The following is a 19,936-nucleotide window of genomic DNA, read 5'->3' as shown; positions in this document are numbered from 1 at the left end:
AGACATAATTTACATCGTATTTCTTAATTTTATTTAGATTTAATAATCTTAACAAAACTAGTTGTGAGACTCATATATTATACGAGTTGATATATATATATATATATATATATATATATATATATATATATATATATATATATATATATATATATATATATATATATATATATATATTAAACATTCTTAAAGTAAAATTTTAAAATAAATACAACCGAAATAAGTAAATATTTTAATCTGTATCAATAAAAAACCTATTTACATATTTTAAATAATTGTCCTGAATTACAAACAAAATGAAAATTATTAATAATAAAACTATAGTATTTTTTAAATGTGGAAGATAACTATTCTACTGTATTAAATTATTAATGAATGTTATTTTGATGTTTTTTTATTCATTTCGCAAAATAAACTGAAACATATAGTTGTTTTTAATGAAGGTAAAGGCAACGGTTTCCTTAATCACAAATTTAAAAATTAAAGTATTAGGAGCTTTTTACTAAAATGTAGTAGCAAGCAAGAAAAGTATTTACCATAGTAGGGTACTTTTAAATTTATTTACCATTTAATTATACCTTTAACTAGTTTATAATCCGTGAGAACCACGGTTATAAAATTAATTAAACTTTCATAATAAAAAATAAAAATTATTAATCAATTATTTTAAATAAATTATTACTTAAAAGATATTCTTTTAGTTATCTAAAATTATAATCATTGATTTAAATAAATACATAAAGTTATATCACCATATAATTTGTATAATTTTTATTTTATTTTTTAATCTAATGTTATTAATTTAATATAATTAAAATGAAAAAGTTTAAAATTTAATGTAATTAAGGTGGGAAATCTAAAATTTGAAATTTGAAATGGATAATTAATATGTTGACAAGTGTCATTATATGATATGAGGCATAATATTAATGAGGATGTCTAATATAATGACATTTGTCAATTAAATAATAAATCTATTTATTTATTAGAATAGATTTTTTTTTTTTTTTTTAAAGAAGAAATCAGTTTAATCGTATTCTGCAGTTCGCTTTCTTAGAAACCATCGACAATCCTTATTCAAGGAATCGATTGGCACCCTCTTTTCCTTCTATCCATACACTTTACTAGTTTATAACCCGTGACAACCACGATTATAGAATTAATTAAATTTTCATATCAAAAAATCAAAATTATTAATTAATTATTATAAATAAATTATTACTTAAGAGATATTTTTTAGCTATATAAAATTATAATCGTTGATTTAAATAAATATGTGAAACTATATCATCTTATAATATGTATTAATTTTATTTTATTTTTCAATCGAATTTTATTAATTTAATATAATTAGAGTGAAAAATTTTTAAATTTAAAATTTAAAATTAAGAATCAATTATTAATTTAATGTAATTAAAATGGAAAAATTTAAAATTTGAAATGGATAATCAATTATTAATTTAATGTAACTGGTTTGGAAATTTAAAATTTGAAATTAATAGGTTGACAAATGGTATGATAAGTAATATATAACATTAATGAGGAGTTCTAATTACATCACACTTGTCAACATAAGATTAAACCTATTCTTTTATTAGAATAAAGATAGAAATAGAGATAGATTTAAGTATTGAATATCTTTTACAACTTCAAAACATTAAGTATAACAGTATACCAATCAATAGGCATGTTTTTTTTTTTTTTTTCATTTGACAGCCCATTTGGTAAAAAAAAATGTATATATTAAAAACATATTTTTTTTTATATATCTGCTTGAGACGGACGCATGATTTTATAGTAAGTGTTGTCAACACCATATTTTTTTATGTAGTTGCACAATAGTAGAAAAAACAAAAAATTTGAAAAAATTTACACTACGTCAGAAAAAAGCAGGGGTTTTCAGTGCCATTATGGACACTATAATGGAACCGCCCCCGATCTCTCCTATAGAAATCATTTTTAAGTATGTTACGAAAAACTTGGTATTGAAAACTTAAATATTTATATAAAATCTAAAGATATACATCATTGAATATATACAAATCTAAAAAATGTTACTTGCAATGTATAACAACTTAAATATAACAATTTTTTTTAAAGAAACATACACAAAGTTTACTTTTTATTAAATAAAATATTTGAATATTAAATATATTTATTAATAGGTGGCATTTATTAATTGACATTTTAATAAAATTGAAAACCACATACTAATATCACGTGAATATTAAATAATTCAACGAAATGACTTCTAGCCCAACGATACCCAATGTTGACCTTCCTTCTTGTGATCGATGGTTCAAGTCTCATAATGAACATAGGTGAAATAATTAGAAATAGTTTATTATATTTGCCGTTTCAAAAAAAATTCAAATTTACTAGAAAATAGTATGTGTTAAATACAATAAAAAACATGACATTTAACAAAAATGATTTTTATTTATTAAGTTAGATTATTATCACAGGTCGAAAAATTCAATAACAAAATCGAAAAAATAAAAGAAAATAAAAGAATGTATTTTATATTATGAATAAAAATAAAAATATCAATATTAAATAAAATTAAGAAAAAATATTATGTTCAAATTAAAGTTTTCAATTTTATTTAAAAAATAAGAACGTCTTAAAGACGTCCTAAAATCGAAAAAATAAAATAAAAAGTATATTTTTAATACCTTTTTGCGCGTAAATAAATATGATTTTGTTCCATAAATAGAAACAGGGGAGGCTATGCAAAAAAGAAACCCTCATATAAATACCAAACATATAAACACTAATACAAAACCATGGGAGGCGGCGTCGGTATCGACAGGGAACAAGGAAGGAGCGCTGAAGACGAGTGACAGACCGGTCAAGCAGTGTAGGACGGCGACCCACGGTGGTTGGTGTACCAATACATGGAAGAGAAAGCAGTGATCCGCCGATGGTGAAATTCATATAACACCCAAACTTTAACAATTTCTATTCATATACTCTTTTCGATTTGAAAATTTTATGTAATTCTGCCAATTATTCACTGTAAATGTAGTTCAGTTTCACATGCTGCAATTTGATCGCTAAATTCCAGAATGATTATAGGCTTTTCATGTTAGTTTTGAATTTTTTTTCTTTTGGTTTTAAAGTTCGACAAGTAACGGATCTTAGTTTTAACAAGATGTAAATTAATTGTTGAAGATGTTTAGTGTAACTGATGTTAGTTTTAACAATATCTTCATTATCAGTTTTACAACAATAATGTAATTAGTTTTACTTAAATATCTTATTGTACTAATCTTACCCTTGCTAAAATTTTGCAGCATGGAAGTTGAAGGTTCATCATTGGATATGATAAACAATCTTCCACCAAATATAATACAAGCAATGTTAACTTTTCTCCCAGTGCGAGATGCATTCAAAACAAGCATTTTATCTCAAGACTGGAGGTATCATTGTGTGAACATGCCTAAACTCAAGTTTGATGATGAACTCTTTCAAAAATTTCCTTACAATCACTTATCCAACCGATGTAAACTCTTACACATTGTGTGCCCAATCTTGTTGCTACACCATCGCCCAATACTTGAGTTCTCCCTTTCTGCTTCCCAACTAAGCAGTTGTTGTGAGATTGACCAAATCATCCTTCATCTATCAAGAAACCCTACCTTGAAAAGCTTTACTCTTTGCATTGGGTCAGGAAAAGACCATAAGTTGTTGTCATCATTCTTTATGTTGCAACAATTGACACATTTAAACCTCCAAAATTGTACATTTCAACCTCCATCAAAGTTTTATGGATTCGGTATGCTCACGAGTTTATACTTTCACAATGTCGGCGTAACTGTCAAAGTTCTTCTCCGTTTTATCTTCAATTGCCCGTTACTTAAGAGCTTCACTTTGGTAAAGTCCAACAAAATTCTCTATTTTAACTTATGTTTGGTAGACTAGTTAAAAGCTATTAGCCGATGAAAAATGATATTTGGTAAAATTAGCTGATAAGCTAGTTGAAAAATGTAAAATGACATAAAAAGACACGTAGAAGATTTATTTATTATTTTTTTTTATATAATTAATAAAAGCTATATTTGGGAGAATTTTAAAAAAGCTCAATAAATTTGTTGAAAAGCTAGTCTTAGTAGTTTTTTAAAAATCTCACTTATAAGCTATTTTTTGGTTTGGCAAACATGACAACCTAAACAAAATCGAAAAATAAGCTAACTAAGTAGCTATGGCGTGCCAAACTTTGCTTTAAAATGAAGTTTCTACATTATAGTATTTTAGTATAAGTCTAGTTGTATTTTGATGCAGATAGAAGATGAAAAACATGCTATTGGAAGTTGGAATTCTGACTTTGTTGAGCTATTTGAGTGTTTACCATTAATTGAACATTTGCATATGAGTTCGTATCCGGTTAAGGTAACACATATTGATCCAAGATTATATCTCATACAACTTCAAGTGCAATTGTCCTTTGCTAATCGCCTAATCCTTGTTTTTTTTGTTTTTTTTTTGGTTAAAGTGCTTTGCTACAGGGGCGATGCAACAAAAGCTTCCGTCTGCACCTGTCCACCTTCGAGTTCTTGTATTATCTGGACTGCGATTTGGGAAAGAAGTTGAGTTACGTTCTGCTCTTTTTTTTATTACAAGCTCCCCAAATATACAGAAAGTTATAATGGAGGTAAAATAATATGAACGAATGCCATAATGTTTTATGAGTTATGACAATGATTTGCCATGTGATTTTGAATAGATGTATTTTTTTTATTCAATAGGTATGCTACTCAACAGAAGTTTCTTCGATCAGTCTTGAGGCGGAAGATTACAGCTACATTAGCTTTGATCATCTGCGTGAATTAGAGATAAGGAACATGAGCAACATAAGGCCAGAAATGGATTTTGTGAAGCTTATCTTGGGGAAGTCACCTATGCTAAAGAATGTGGGAATAATAATCGATAGTAGGGTTTCTATTAATGAAGAAGTTAAAATGTTAAGAGAGTTGCTACTATATCAACGTGCATCAACTAATGCAAAGATCGTATTCGGGCGTCCACGACCATAACTTGTGTTTCATCATATTAATCTCGTCTTTTATTTTGTTTTTTGGTTTGGTTATGATTGTAGATATGGTTTGTGATTATTGATTTTCATAATGTTTGAAGCACCCTTTGAAGCTTAGTTATGTTAGCTAATTGGAAGTATGCACAATTGCAAGTAAGACCTGTTGCGTTTAGTTAGTTAAGCCTTTGAGTTTAATGGTTTTAAAATTAGGATGGATCTATCTCACTTTTTTAATATTGTTTGCATTTATATAATCCAGTCTGAGTCATTATTTCATTTTTAATAATTAGGAAACCAAACCATAAAAAAACACTTGTACTCTTAAAATATGATTAATAATAACTAGGAGGAAAGTTCGGGCTTCATCCGGGGACGTTTTTTTTTTTTTTTTTTTTTTTTTTTTTTTTTTTTAAATTTTATGTCAAAATATAAAAGTTTGACTGTAATGACCAAAAATGTCAAAATGGCTAAAAATTATGGCAAAAACTAAGAGTGACGGGTGTGGGCAACGCCCTAATGGCGTTATCTGACGTGGCACACTCATAACGACGTCATAACGCAGAAACACCGCCCCAGGCTCCCGTTATGGGGCATTACGCCAAGCCCCGTGACCATGGTAACGTATCGTAACGCCAACTATTCGACCATTGCATTTTCTTTTCCGTTGAAAAACGGTAATATTACCGTTAAAAACGGTGAATTGTAAAAAAAATTACTACTTAATTTTTTAAACTATATCAATATATACATATATATATATATATATATATATATATATATATATATATATATATATATATATATATATATATATATATATATATATATATATATATATATATCTGTTTTTACACTTCTATTTTTCTATATCTATCTCTATTTCTTTTATTATCATTCAAAACAAAAAAATCACCATGGATCAAAACCCGAATACCCCTCCTCCGAAGACAAACACATCCACTCCATTAAGTTTTGCGGGATATGAGGGATACATTAACCTTCTAAACTCGCAAAACTCACCACAAATTCCATATTTCGACAATTTTTCAATCTAGCCTCACCCCCACTACAATTCTCTACATCACCATTTGTGCAACAAAATGCAAAAATTCAACAAATTCTTTTTAACACATTTGGTCCCATGCGCCAAACAGTCACACAACCCATACCCACGAAAGAACCCGTTGTCGAGACGCAAGTCGGGGGTAGTCAGAAAGCAGCGGGAAAAAAAGGGAGACCAAAAAAGAAAGGGAAAGAGGTCGTTGTCGGGATGGACGAAATGGAAGCACCTCCAACATGGTGGACACCGGAGGAAGAGCTTGTGTTGGCGACAACTTGGTGCGGTACTTCAAAACAACCAACTATGGGAAACGATATGAAGATAGTTGCTTTTTGAACAAGGGTGACACGTATCGCAATAATGATATGCTTAGTGGCAAATGGACTCAAATTAGCTGGAAGTGCACCAAATTCAATTCCATATACAACAAACTTTATTCGCAACGTCAAAGTGGTGCCAATGATTTCGATGTGTTTAGAGCCACGAGGGAGGAATATCACGTGCAAATGGGGCACGTATTTGAGTATGAAAAAGTATGGGAGTTAGTGAGGAAAGATCCAAAATGGATGAAAACGCCAACATCATCGGAACAACAATCCAAAAGGTCTCGTGGTTCGGGTTCGGTTGACATTTCCGACGGACACACGAACATCAACCTCAACGCGGACACCGATGAGATCCCGAACGAGTTTGACGACATCGAGGAAATCTCTCCGCCACGACGACCTATGGGGCGTGACAAAGCAAAGTGCGCTCAACGACATGCGGAGAAGAATGAAAGTCGGCTTCGAGAGCACAAGGAAATGATAAAAAAATTCGACGCCCACACGGAAATCGCAAATAAAATATACGAATTGCAACAGGAGCATTTGGATTTCCTTCGTCAAGAATCCCAAGAAGATCGCATATTGAAGGATTTGACAATTCTTACTACAAACGAAGAAAATTTACCACCGAGACGAGCTGAAGTGATACGGAGGATGAAGGCACAGATAGAGAGAAAAATACTTGGACGAAGAATAGTTTGTCGGTGTTTTTTTAATTATTATGACTATCGTGTGTTTTTTTCAATGTTTTTTTTAGTTTGTAATGTTTTTTTAAAGTTTGTATGGTATTTTTAATTTTCTAGTTAATGAAATTATGTTTTATTAAGTTATATGTTTTTTTATAAATATATGACATATATTAAAAAATAAATTAGAAATATATGAAGTAAATAAAAAAATAAAACAAATTAGGATAATAGAAATTAAAAACATCCAAAAAAATAAAAAAAGAAATAGAAAATAATATGCGTTATCCCATGTTATTTGGTGTTGCCCATTTCCACCTTTGGTGTTATAACACCAAATTGTGACTAGGATGATGAGGTGACAATTTGGATGTGATAACATGTAATAACATGTTGCCCATACCTAGTAGTCTAAAGGTTTTTGTATTTTATGTCAAAATATAAAAGTTTTAACTGCAATGACCAAAAGTGTCAAAATGGTTAAAGAATTATAACAAAAACCTAAAGTCATCAAAGGTTACTGTGCTAAGCTCATTGGGTTTTAATATATATATATATATATATATATATATATATATATATATATATATATATATATATATATATATATATATATATATATATATATATATATATATATTAGTGAATTTTAGAGGTCCTGAAAAGAGTTCTTTAATGTCTAATCTTAAAGTTTAAGAGATTCATATGAATTAGATTTTGTTAGAAGCGTACTTTTCATGTTTTCAGCAGATTCAATTTCAAAATACGAAAAAAATGGATAATGTAATTAATTTGCTACAATGTATGTGTAAAAGAACAAGACAAAGTACAATGCTATAATAATAATAAACATAGACACATTCACACACACATTATACTTTGGAAAGCAATATGTAACCTATAACAACGTGCTTGTAAAATACAATGCATTAATAACAAATAAAAAGTGAATTATACAAAAACTGAAAATAATTTATAGAAGTTCTATTACAATTTTGTGTTGTTGATGGTATTTATTTAATGTTAATCTTTTTTATTGATATCTTCGCATAGTTAAATCTTCACCAATATATTTTCCTACTAATAATCCATCCAATTTAAAATCGAGCTTCTTCGTGACAACATTTTGGTAGTTTGAGTTCTATCATTATGATCTCTTTTTTCATGACACCGGTTGCAAGAGTGTCTCTTACCATTTAGCCAAATTGTTGGTTTTTTTTTTCAGAAAAACTGGGCAATATTAACTGATAAAATATTTATAGGGTCAAAAAAAAAATCCATAGATGTTACTTCTCTGGAAAGGAAAAACACTATATAAACATTAAACATCCATGCAACATGAAGGGAAATAATGGACTTACTAGAGAAAGAATTCCAAGTTTGTCGATGCTTTTAAATCATTGACTTGTTAACCTTCTATGGTAAGTTGTCCAGAAAACTTGATTGTGAGTCAAGGTTATATGGAAAATATTCCAGACTTTGCTAGCAGGTAATATCTCCATTTGAACAACTGTCATTACAAACAAGTTACAGTGAAAATGAAAATGTATTAGCCTTTTATATATTTGCTATTTCAGATGTTGAGGTATTATAATGCAAAAAAATAAATAAATAAATAATAAAGAGCATTCACCTTCAAGCATAACTTGCAAAGATTTAGGTTGTACAGCTTAGTAGATACCCTGGCTTATAAAGTAACAAAATCTGTGCTCCTAAATACTTGTATCACCATCAGTTCCCTTCTTCTCTCGGAAAATTTGACAACAAATTACACCTGAACTAAAAATTTGATAGATTAAAAATGTTAACAAAATTCATGGTAAAATAGCTATAAAAAGTTTTGAAAAGGATTAGGAAAAGGCAATATAACAAATTCAAGAGGTACGACATACCATTTGTTTTTAAAACCCCAATCTTATGCCATGCTAAGGAAAGGATGATGGGAGGTTGAGCATAAAGCATGCAGGCTACCATCAGATGACTGAGGCGTAAGGGGGAAGGCAACTGCATTGACTCAAAATCCATCTCTATAAGTGGTTGGAGGAAAAGCTGCTTATCGACGTAGACATCTCATCATTTTTTTTATCCAAATCTCTCACACCGGGCACCTAAGTTAAATTAACATTCTTTCAAAATTAAGAAACCTAACAATTAAAATTTGATTTTCAACAAAACCTAGCAGAATATTAACTACTTAGGACTAACAAGTATTAGAAAATCAAATTTCAGTTGTTAGGTTTCTTAATTGAAAGAATGTTAATTTAACCTACGTGCACTGATTCGGATGCAAAAAACTATGTTTAGCTTCTATATAATTATGATATATAGTATTTTTTTATAGTCATTAGAACCATGGATGAAATTACTCAAACCCCCACTTTTCTCACTCCCCAAACCAACACATTGGCATAGAGAAAGAAGCCTAAATTTAAAAGACATGTTTCAATGTCTTTGCCTTAAAGAGAAGTTTCTACATTATAGTATTTTAGTATAAGTCTAGTTGTATTTTGATGCAGATAGAAGATGAAAAACATGCTATTGGAAGTTGGAATTCTGACTTTGTTGAGCTATTTGAGTGTTTACCATTAATTGAACATTTGCATATGAGTTCGTATCCAGTTAAGGTAACACATATCGATCCAAGATTGCATCTCATACAACTTAAAGTGCAATTGTTCTTTTCTAATCACCTAATCCTTGTTTTGTTTCTTTTTTTTTTTTGTCTTTTTTTTGGTTAAAGTGCTTTGCTACAGGGGCGATGCCACAAAAGCTTCTGTCTGCACGTACCTGTCCACCTTCGAGTTCTTGTATTATCTGGACTGCGATTTGGGAAAGAAGTTGAGTTACGTTCTGCTCTTTTTTTATTACAAGCTCCCCGAATATACAGAAAGTTATAATGGAGGTAAAATAATATGAACGAATGCCATAATGTTTTATGAGTTATGACAATGATATGCCATGTGATTTTTAATAGATGTATTTTTTTTTATTCAATAGATATGCTACTCAACAGAAGTTTCTTCGATCGGTCTTGAGGTGGAAGATTACAGCTACATTAGCTTTGGTCATCTGCGTGAATTAGAGATAAGGAACATGAGCAACATAAGGCCAGAAATGGATTTTGTGAAGCTTATCTTGGGGAAGTCACCTATGCTAAAGAATGTGGGAATAATAATTGATAGTCGGGTTTCTATTAATGAAGAAGTTAAGATGTTAAGAGAGTTTCTATTATATCAACGTGCATCAACTAATTAATGCAAAGATCGTATTCGGGCGTGGGCGTCCATGACCATAACTTATCTTTTATTTTGTTTTTTTGATTTGGTTATGATTGTAGATATGGTTTTTGATGACTGATTTTCATAATGTTTGAAGCTTAGTTTTGTTAGCTTGGAAGTATTCAGAATTGCAGAAAAGACCTACACTGTGTTTAGTTAAGGCGTTTGAATTTAATGGTTTTGAACTTAAGATGTATCTATCCAATTCTTTTATATTGGTTGCGATTATATAATGAATAATCCGTTGGAGTCTTTATGAAGTCTATGTTTCATTTTAATATAGTTTGCCTATATTAGTTTAGCCCAATTGCATGAAACAGCAGCAAAATTTGCTATTTTCACCAAAAGATATGATAATTTATTTTCTACTTGCAATAACTGACTTGTATTTTTTAAGAATGAAAGTAATATGTAACATGTTTGAATTTCGATGGATGTCAACCAACCATGATGTGGTTTGCAATTAATCAATTATGGCAAATGAAAGGTTGGTGAATTTGACAGATGATTGTGGAGACGCTGTGGAGCAAGGTTTAAGGAAAATGATGGTGGTTGTTTGGGGGGAAATATAAGTGGGTGGTGAGGGCTTTTGTTTTCTCCCAAACATATCTATGTGGTTTTTATATTTTATATTTTTTATTTGGAATTTTATGTTTAGTACAAACCAAATCATTTATATATATATATATATATATATATATATATATATATATATATATATATATATATATATATATATATATATATATATTGTTTTCATTTTTATCAACTATGTGTTTTTTTTTTGGAAAGGGAACTTCCCTAACGAGGGTTTCCGGGCCAGCTTTCACGCACCGACTAATCCCCTGCTGCAAACATGAGGCTTTGCCTCATGCCCTGGAGTTACTGCAGGCGAACCTCCATGGCCACAACGGCTTAGTAGTGTCAGGATTTGAACATGGGTCAATAGGTTATTCACCATATCTTCCACATGCCTTACCAACTCATCACAACCCAAGTGGTTATCAACTATGTGTTACCGTGTCTTTTAAAACTTTTTTTACATATCACTTTATATGTATCTTTTTAAGAGTTTTACGTTTTTACAAATTTGTTTTTCTTTTATAAGGGAAATCTTCACAAAAATCACAAAATTTTGGAAAAATTAACGATTAGGTAATTAAGTCTCAATTTTCTTTTTTGAATAGAAAAACTCAAGAAACTGGCTAATTTACCATTTTAGCCCATTTTGACATTTTCGGTTGGTAATCGCCTACATGGCATGCCAAGTTAGATCGGGTGTGGATGTGGCTGCCAATGCCACATCAGGCCAATTCATTACCCTTAACAAATTGGCTTTTGTGGGAGAAAAGAAAGGGAGGGGGTTTGAACTTACGACCTCTCTCTCCCCCAAACCACAACCTTAACTAATTAAATTAGAACCTCTTCTTTCTTTTTATCCTTGATGCTTATATATAATGTCTATCACCTTTCCTTGGACTTGTAAAAATTTGTGTTTTATGGGAGAAAAGGAAGGGAAGAGGGATCGAATATGCACCCTCCTTCTCATTAACAATGGCCTTTACAATTTGGTCTAAAAAGCCTTTAGATGTTTATTCCTTCACCCTTATATTTAATGTATCACCCTTATGTTTAATGTATAAAATGTTAAAGATTTAAATACAACTATTTTATTATTAGACAATTCCTTTGGTTTTCCAGAAATATCAAGTTTTGTCCCTATCTTTTTTTCGTCTTTAAGGATGGACCATGTGGTTTGAAAACTTTTAGTGGATGTTCCTTTTGGGTCACTCCATCAAATTGGAGCTGTTAAGTGCCCTCACGTGGTAAGCATGTGAGGGTATTTCATCGATTCACTTAACCCCCTGTTTATATGCTTGCAATGATACTATTTTCCAATCCAACTCGAATACGTCTTCCTCTGTGTTGAACTCAACATAACGGTGGTTTGCAGATGTGGAACTCAAGAAATGAAGGTGACATCTTAGACTGATCATAACCCAGGTAGACAATTTTGGATCTATTCAAGGTTTGGTGGGAGATGTGTGTTCCTCGGGTAGGTTAACCCTCCAATGTGCCTGTAACATCCTAAAATTTTTTTAAATAAAATAAAATAAGGATGTTAATGATCTAAATATGTCAAATAACATGATAAAAATGCAAAAATACAAATAATGGTAAGAATTGTTAAAAATGCATGAACTATAGGGACCAAATGTGAAAAGTGAGGAAATAAGATGCACACACTCTCCATATTCTTCCCAAACCGTGTTTTACATCCAAGGGATCTCTCTTATGATGATTCTTCATCGTTTTCCATCTAGGGTTTGATTCAAGTGGAGAATTGAGCAACCCAGGAAAGAAGGGAAGGAACAAAGGCTTACAAAGTAAAATCTCTTCCCCTTTTAACATAGAAATTGATTTTGTGAAGTGGGTAAAATCCCAATGTCGAATTTATTGAGATTCATTGACTCGGGTGCTGGTTTCTAACCTCCCTTAAGTAGTTTTGATGGTTCCAATCTCAATCCAATCATCCCATTGATGGATTTGATGATTTGGGTAAAAAGGCACCCATGAACCCTAGAATCCCAAGTTTGGGAATCTTGTATTTGTATGAGAAATTAAGATGGATTCAATGACCTAGATGATGTTTGAATAAAATAAATCCAATTGGAGTGCTCAAACTCATCCATGATGGTAGAATCATGTATATACTTGGATTTGAGAGGGTTTTTGGGAAATCTATGGATAATTATATGATGATTGACATCTAAGAAGTGAATGACATTCATGAGCATGAATTGACACTTTAGAGATGATATTGGAACATAAGCATGAAGTAAAGCTAGTGAAGTTTTAGCTCTAGTGATTCTTTTAGCCCAAGGGCAATATGGGAACATGGAACGTGAGACAATTTGAGAAAATATGTCACCAACCGTCGTTAGGAATTAGCTTAGACAGATAAATGTAATAGGGCAACAAAATAATACAATATTTTATTGATAAATATATTCAAGTACACCATTGCATATATGAATAGTGTGACGAATAGGCTCAAAAATAGGTGTGTGGAAAGTAGTGACATCTTAGGGACCGGTTAACATAGTCGGGAAGTACATGACAATGTGATTCCAAAAATATAAGCTTCGTAAAAATCCAACTTCGTAGGAAGAACTTATGGTTTTTACTAGAAATAAAAATAAACCGCGTAAATAATTTTTACGACGTAAGAATAATACGAAAAGATCGGTTAATTTTTGGCTAATTGCACAAAAAGAAAAGTTATTGTACTCTTCTATATAAGAATTTTGAGACGAAAAATGTCAAGATCAGAGCTTGTATGAGGAAGTTATGATTTTTATAGAAATCATTTTTGGATACCCCGTTAGGCCAAAAGATGAAAGTTAACATTTTTCAAAACAACCTAAAGGAGGGTTGTTGTACTAGCCGAGAACATCGCATGAGTAAAAAGAGAGTAAATAATGGAGATCGTACGCAATAGATATGAATTTTACAAAACCATTTTTGTATGCGCACCAAGCGCGCCATGCGAAGCGCGCACACTAACATATGATTCACAAAGATTGAGGATGATGTGGCCCAATGAGAGAGTGATACATGGCAACGTCCGGTAGGAGCCATGACACACTTTGCACGATGTGCACCCCAAAAGGCGTGACGCGTAGTCCAAAACCTTGCTATAAATAGAGGTGTTTGCAGACTCACTCTGCACACTCTCTCAAGGTCTCTTTCTTCTTGTGTTCGACGCACATCAGTTCGCAAGAGGTCTTCGAGCTCCAAAGTCCCGAAGGTACCTTACTTCTACGATTCACACTACTAGGATGAGTTCACAACCCCACTTTTACCAATTTTTAAAAGTTTTATGGGGGAATACATGTTATCATGCTATATTATCGATCTCACAAATATTATTATTTGTAATATATTAGTAGTTGAAAATGCATGAAACATTAGCACGATATTATGCTTGGTACTTACCCTGCCAAAATTTTATGGATAATATTATTCCTAGTCGTTATACTGCTCAAAACCATAGGATAATATTATACTTGGTAGAAACTCTACCCTAAACTATATGATAATATTATACTTAGTCGTTATGCTGTCAAATTCTCTAGGGTAAAAGTGCCTAGCTGTTACGCTGGCTAAACCTTAGGATAAGCATTGTACCTAGTTGTTACTATGCCTTAATATCCTATCAAAAACATCAAAAACTACGATAATTATATATAAGTAAGTAAGTATATATATATATATATATATATATATATATATATATATATATATGTATGTATGTATGTATGCATGTATGTATCAGTATAATTATGAATGAGAACTATATCAAAAGAAAACTAAAGATAACAATATCGATAAACATACTATAAGGTTAAACATAACAATTGTTAAATGAGAACGACTATTTATCCTTTAGCCGATTCGTTTTCAGATAACCCCAACCTATAATTGTTAAATCTTAAGTGAGCGGGAAAGACATGTAGAGATCTATACGAGATTGACACCCCCACCGGCGGCGGTTGCAAGCTAAAACCCTGATTGTTGAATCACAGTAGACATAACTTTGTAAACTACATTATGACGTTCGATGAAGCGTTGTGCGGGGAAAATATCTAGTCGAAAGCTCGATTATAGGAACTCATTGTAACAAATGTTTGGCCAACCTTAATAAAATAAACTACCTAGAGGGGAACGCCTTGAAGAATTAGATAATATAAAATGGTAAACTAATATCCGTGATGTCTACAAAATATTTTATAACATATATTCGTATTTAAACAAACAAATAGTACAATATCATTAGTTTCTATAGAACATTCATATCTTTCTTGAGTAAATACCACAAATGGTTCCTATGGTTTAGAGTAATTTGCGTGTTTGGTCCCTGATTTATTTTTTAACTCGAAAGGTCCATACTATTTGTTTTTGTTACGCACTTGGTCCTGTCTTACCTAAAAAGAGTATTTTTCCCTCGATTTTTTAATTTATTTAAATAAACACACCCTCAACCCCACCTCCTCACCTTACCTTACATACCCCACCATTTTCCCTATTTAAATAAAAGTCTTTTTAGGTAAGATATGGACCAAACGCATAACAAAAACAAACAGTAGGGACCAAGCACGTAACAAAAACAAATAGTAGGGACATTCCGAGTTTAAAAAATAAGTTAGAGACCAAACGTGCAAATTATCCTAAACCATAGGGACCATTCGTGTAATTTACTCATCTTTCTTTGACACACACTATATAATAATGTAGATATTTCCTTAGACTGGTAGGTGTAGGCAACGCCCACACCAGCGTTATTAGGAAAAAGACAAAAAAGAGGAAAAAGACAAAAAAGAGGTGTTATAACATCTTATGGTGGTAACGGGGAGCAATGCGCAGGCTAATAACGCCTCATAACGGGAAAGGGGGGGGTGGTGTTCACATGTTACAACACCCAATAAGGCCCCTTGGGGCGTTGCCCATGCCCACCTCTCTTATTGTATTTTTTACTGTACCGCAAAAAACTTTCTTTTATTTCCAATTTTTTAAAGGTTATCGTGATAAAAGATAATTTTTAAAATATATAAGGTTTACTTTTTTTCACAGTTTAATTCAAGTAAATAAAAAGATAATACAAATTATTAACATTGCAAAGATAATTTATCTTATTTTCATTAATCTAATTTGTAAATAGTTAAATATTGTCAATAGTTTGATAATTTTTTTTAAAAGAGTTGTTGGAAAATGTGACAAAACACTTTTTTGGAAGGGTGTTAGTGTGGTGATATAGCTTTAAAAGATGTTCATTCTAACCTTTATGCAATTGAGAAAAATAAAGATTGTCTTGTGGTTGAGAGAGTCAATATTATGAATGGGCAAATTCGTCTTTTTCATGGGACTGAGCGAGGAAGCTTAGAGGTGGGAGGGAAACAAGCCAATTTCAGGTATTATCGGATTAGGTTGTTGTTTTCAGGTTTTATGACGAATATGACATGTGGATTTGGGGAGGCAACGGTGGAGATGTGTTTTCGGTGAAAGCTTTAAGAGATGTGATGGCTATTCAGTCCAACAATGGGACTTTCGACTCTTTCAATTGGGTAAAATGGACCCCTCTAAAAATCAACTGTTTTGCTTGGAGATTGATTAAAAACAGAATTCATACTTTCATGAGCTTAGTTAGGCGTGGATTCATGTCTTGTCTACCTTATGTCCTTTTTGTAAAGAAACTAATGAGAGCATTGATCATGTTTATTTCTCCTCTTCTTATTTTGCTGTGGCTCTGTGGAGATGGCTGGTGAACTGGTCTTCCCTTCTTATGAGGCTTCCAAATTCATGTGATGACTTGTTGGATATGCTTAATTCTACTGTGGGGACGGGGGCGGATCTTATATGGGGCTAAGGGGCTGTGCCCCCCCCCCCCCCCCCTAATTTTTTTGGCAGAAATAGTCCCTATACTTATAGTTTTATACATATTAGGCCCAAAAAATCAAAGATTGAAGCTCCGCCACTGTATGGGGAGCAAAAAAATCAAGAAGTAATGTTTTTCTCTAGTATACACCACTCTCTAGATGTTATGGAAGGCCAGGAATGCGATTGTTTTCAGAAGCGAAAGGCGGGCGATCATGATCACAGTTGCTGATATTAGTTTAAACACTTTCAATTGGATCAAACATATATCTAATTGTAATTCTATTGATTGGCATGCTTGGAACTCATCGCTATTTTGGACTGTTTCTTGTAATTTGGCCCGAACTCCTCGCTTGTGCTGTTGTTGTTTGTTTGTTTTTTTAGCTTTAATAATATACTCTCCGTTTAAAAAAAAAAATATTGTCAATATAAACATACATATTTTCTATAAATCGGTTTTGAGTTGTCAAAAATGAAAAGTTGGGTTAAAACCTATAAAAGTGTGTTTGCTTTTAGGTGGTCAGAACCCCATTTATAATTAAAATATTTTGATAAAAGTTTAATTAAGTAAAATATGATTTTATCATCGGAAATGACCACATAATTTCTTTTGGAGTTATTACTTAAAATTCTTAACATATTCTTTCTTTGAAAACTCATATTGAGTTGACATTGTAGTATAATATACACAACTTTTATAGTATAATCAATTATATTTAAAAATAAAAAATAGTTTTGGAACTTCATAAAAATAAAAATAGTTTTAGAAACTCAGACAAATATTATATTTTGTAAGTAAAAAGAAAATTAAATCTGAAAACAAACTAAAAATATATATCTGAATTCCGAAACTCAAATATGGTGAAACAAAAAAATGTTTTTTTTTTTTTTTTTTTTTTTAAATTAAAGAAAAACATTTAGTGGTCTATTCGGTTTTAATTTGTAAAATCAATTTGTTGACATGGATAAGGAATTCAGTTAGCCATGCTAAAAAAGAAAAACATGAACAAGAACTGAACTAAAATAAATAAATAAATAATGGAACCATTTACCAAAAACCAAATTGCACAAAACAGTTAAGTCGAACAATATTTGTTTAATTATGGCTAAATTTAACTCGTAAAAAAACCCAAAAAACTATTCAGTTATCACAACTATATATACAACTAGACATTATTGGATAATGATTCGGAAATAACGGGACACGAATACACATTGGAGTTATTACACCGTAATCGTTTACAATGTGTTGAAGTATTACGCATGTCCCGTAAATCTTTTGTACGACTATGTGCTCATTTTAGAGCAAATTACTCATTAAATGACAGCAAACATGTATCAGTTGAGGAAAAGATGGCTATGTTTTTTATGATGATCGGACATAATCAACGTTACGTGATTATCAAGCGGAGATTTCAACACTCGAAGCAAACAATTCATAAATTTTTTTATGAAGTGTTGGAAAAAATGATGATTTCCGCACAAGATGTTATAGTACCAACATCTTTTAACCCGAATCCAAACATTCCAGGACATAATAGGAGGCTACGAAGGGTTTTCAAATGAGCAGTTGGTGCACTTGATGGCACTTTGATACATGTTCTTGTCCCTGCTAAGAAACAAGACTTATATAGAAGTAGGGGAAAGGGAGATTGCTACCAAAACGTATTGGCAATTTGTGACTTCAATATGATTTTTACATTTGTTGTGACCGGGTGGGAAGGGGTAGCGCATGACTCTAGAATATTATCAGAAGCAGTAGCCGATCCACAAGCATCATTCCCGTTTCCACCACTAGGTAAATTTTTGTTTTTTTTTTTAAATATTTTTATCTTAATTTGAAAATTGATTAGTGTTTTGCATTTTTTTCAGACAAATATTATCTTTGTGATGCCGCGTATGCACACACTCGAGGATTTATGGCCCCTTATCGTAATGTGAGGTATTGGCTTGGAGATTTTCGTCAAAGACGTGCATTGACCAATAAAGAAAAATTTAACCATGGACACGCAAAACTTCGGAATGTCATTGAGCGTGCTTTTAGTGTTTTGAAAGCATGCTTCCCTATATTGAAGAGGATGACACCATTCCCGTTTGTGACACAAAGAAACATTGACATGGCATGTTTCGCGCTTCATAATTATATAAGGAAAGAAGGATTGAGTGATGAGTATTTCGCACGATATGATGAACCCAATGTCCCGTTTCGAAATAACAATGTGGCCATTGATGATGATGAAGACGAGATTCCAACACATGGTACTGCAGCAGACCGTGAATATATGACTCAGTTACGGGATGAAATTGCTGATCAGTTGATGCACAATATAGATTGAATTGTTTTAAATGAAATTGTTATTGTAAAACAATTTTTTTATTGTATGACTAATTTAGTTGCATGAATTTTATTTTCAATGTTATAAGACTATTATTATTAAAATTTTGGTGTTGAAAAATCATTTTAAGTTTGTAAAATAATTTTATTTAAAATTCAGTTTATTTCAGCAGTCTGCAGATGTTAAAAAACAAAAAGTCTTCTTATTGCAGACTGCAGACGTTTGGTCCACTTCTTCTGCTGCAGAGGCTTGCAGATGTGGTCCGCAGACTGCAGACATTTTGGATTCAGAAAAACAAACAGCACCTTAGAAACTCCTTATTGAAAATTAATTTGATTGAAGTTTCATAGTACAAAAAATAAAATGAAATGGAAAAATTAACACCATTATCACTGCTTTTGAAGTGTTTATGCAGATGAGTTATGAAGTAAAACAATGTATATCCATCAGAAAACTATAAGCTATAAACACTCACCAATGATGATTAGATAGATGCATATGATGTATAAAATACAAATGTGTCAATACAATACAAATTTATTTTATTGATAACTGTTAAATGCTAAAAGCAAAATTAAAAGCCAAAAGCCTAAATGCTAAAATCTAAACAATAACATCTTAAACATAAACATTAAAATATGAACCCTATGTCTACACCGCTAAGATCTATTGAAAGAAAGGAACAAATTATGAGTAAGAAGCAATTCGGGGCCGTCGCATTATGTAACCAAATATTTGCTAAAAGTATTTTTAAACTTCGAGCAACCAAGTGCATATATG

The 19,936-nt window shown here is 31.4% G+C and overlaps 2 protein-coding genes across 2 annotated transcripts; both read left to right on the top strand.

Annotated features, from left to right (window-relative positions):
- Window positions 1-2,740: 2,740 nt before the first annotated feature.
- On the top strand, window positions 2,741-5,253 carry LOC111896491 (F-box/FBD/LRR-repeat protein At1g13570). The gene is made up of 5 exons (XM_023892480.2): window positions 2,741-2,926; window positions 3,297-3,876; window positions 4,285-4,392; window positions 4,496-4,654; window positions 4,749-5,253. The coding sequence occupies exons 1-5, from the start codon at window positions 2,898-2,900 to the stop codon at window positions 5,034-5,036; spliced, it is 1,164 nt and encodes a 387-aa protein (XP_023748248.1). The 5' UTR covers window positions 2,741-2,897; the 3' UTR covers window positions 5,037-5,253.
- A 13,256-nt stretch (window positions 5,254-18,509) lies between these two features.
- On the top strand, window positions 18,510-19,156 carry LOC128133400 (uncharacterized). Its single transcript, XM_052770813.1, has 2 exons — window positions 18,510-18,618; window positions 18,693-19,156. The coding sequence occupies exons 1-2, from the start codon at window positions 18,510-18,512 to the stop codon at window positions 19,154-19,156; spliced, it is 573 nt and encodes a 190-aa protein (XP_052626773.1).
- The last annotated feature ends 780 nt before the right edge of the window (window positions 19,157-19,936 follow it).

The sequence above is a fragment of the Lactuca sativa genome, chromosome 4 (genome assembly GCF_002870075.4).
Source record: "Lactuca sativa cultivar Salinas chromosome 4, Lsat_Salinas_v11, whole genome shotgun sequence".
Taxonomy (NCBI): Eukaryota; Viridiplantae; Streptophyta; class Magnoliopsida; order Asterales; family Asteraceae; genus Lactuca; species Lactuca sativa.
The sequence above is the reverse complement of the archived record's forward strand: the minus strand, read 5'-3'. Positions and strand labels throughout refer to the sequence as shown.

Excerpts from the sequence above, each read along its gene's own strand:
- LOC111896491 (XM_023892480.2), top strand. The coding sequence starts at position 2,898 with ATGGAAGAGAAAGCAGTGATCCGCCGATG. Across the intron at positions 2,927-3,296 it reads AAAGCAGTGATCCGCCGATG|CATGGAAGTTGAAGGTTCAT; the intron begins GTGAAATTCATA and ends AAAATTTTGCAG. Across the intron at positions 4,655-4,748 it reads TACAGAAAGTTATAATGGAG|GTATGCTACTCAACAGAAGT; the intron begins GTAAAATAATAT and ends TTTATTCAATAG.
- LOC128133400 (XM_052770813.1), top strand. The coding sequence starts at position 18,510 with ATGATTTTTACATTTGTTGTGACCGGGTGGGAAGGGGTAGCGCATGAC. Across the intron at positions 18,619-18,692 it reads ATTCCCGTTTCCACCACTAG|ACAAATATTATCTTTGTGAT; the intron begins GTAAATTTTTGT and ends CATTTTTTTCAG.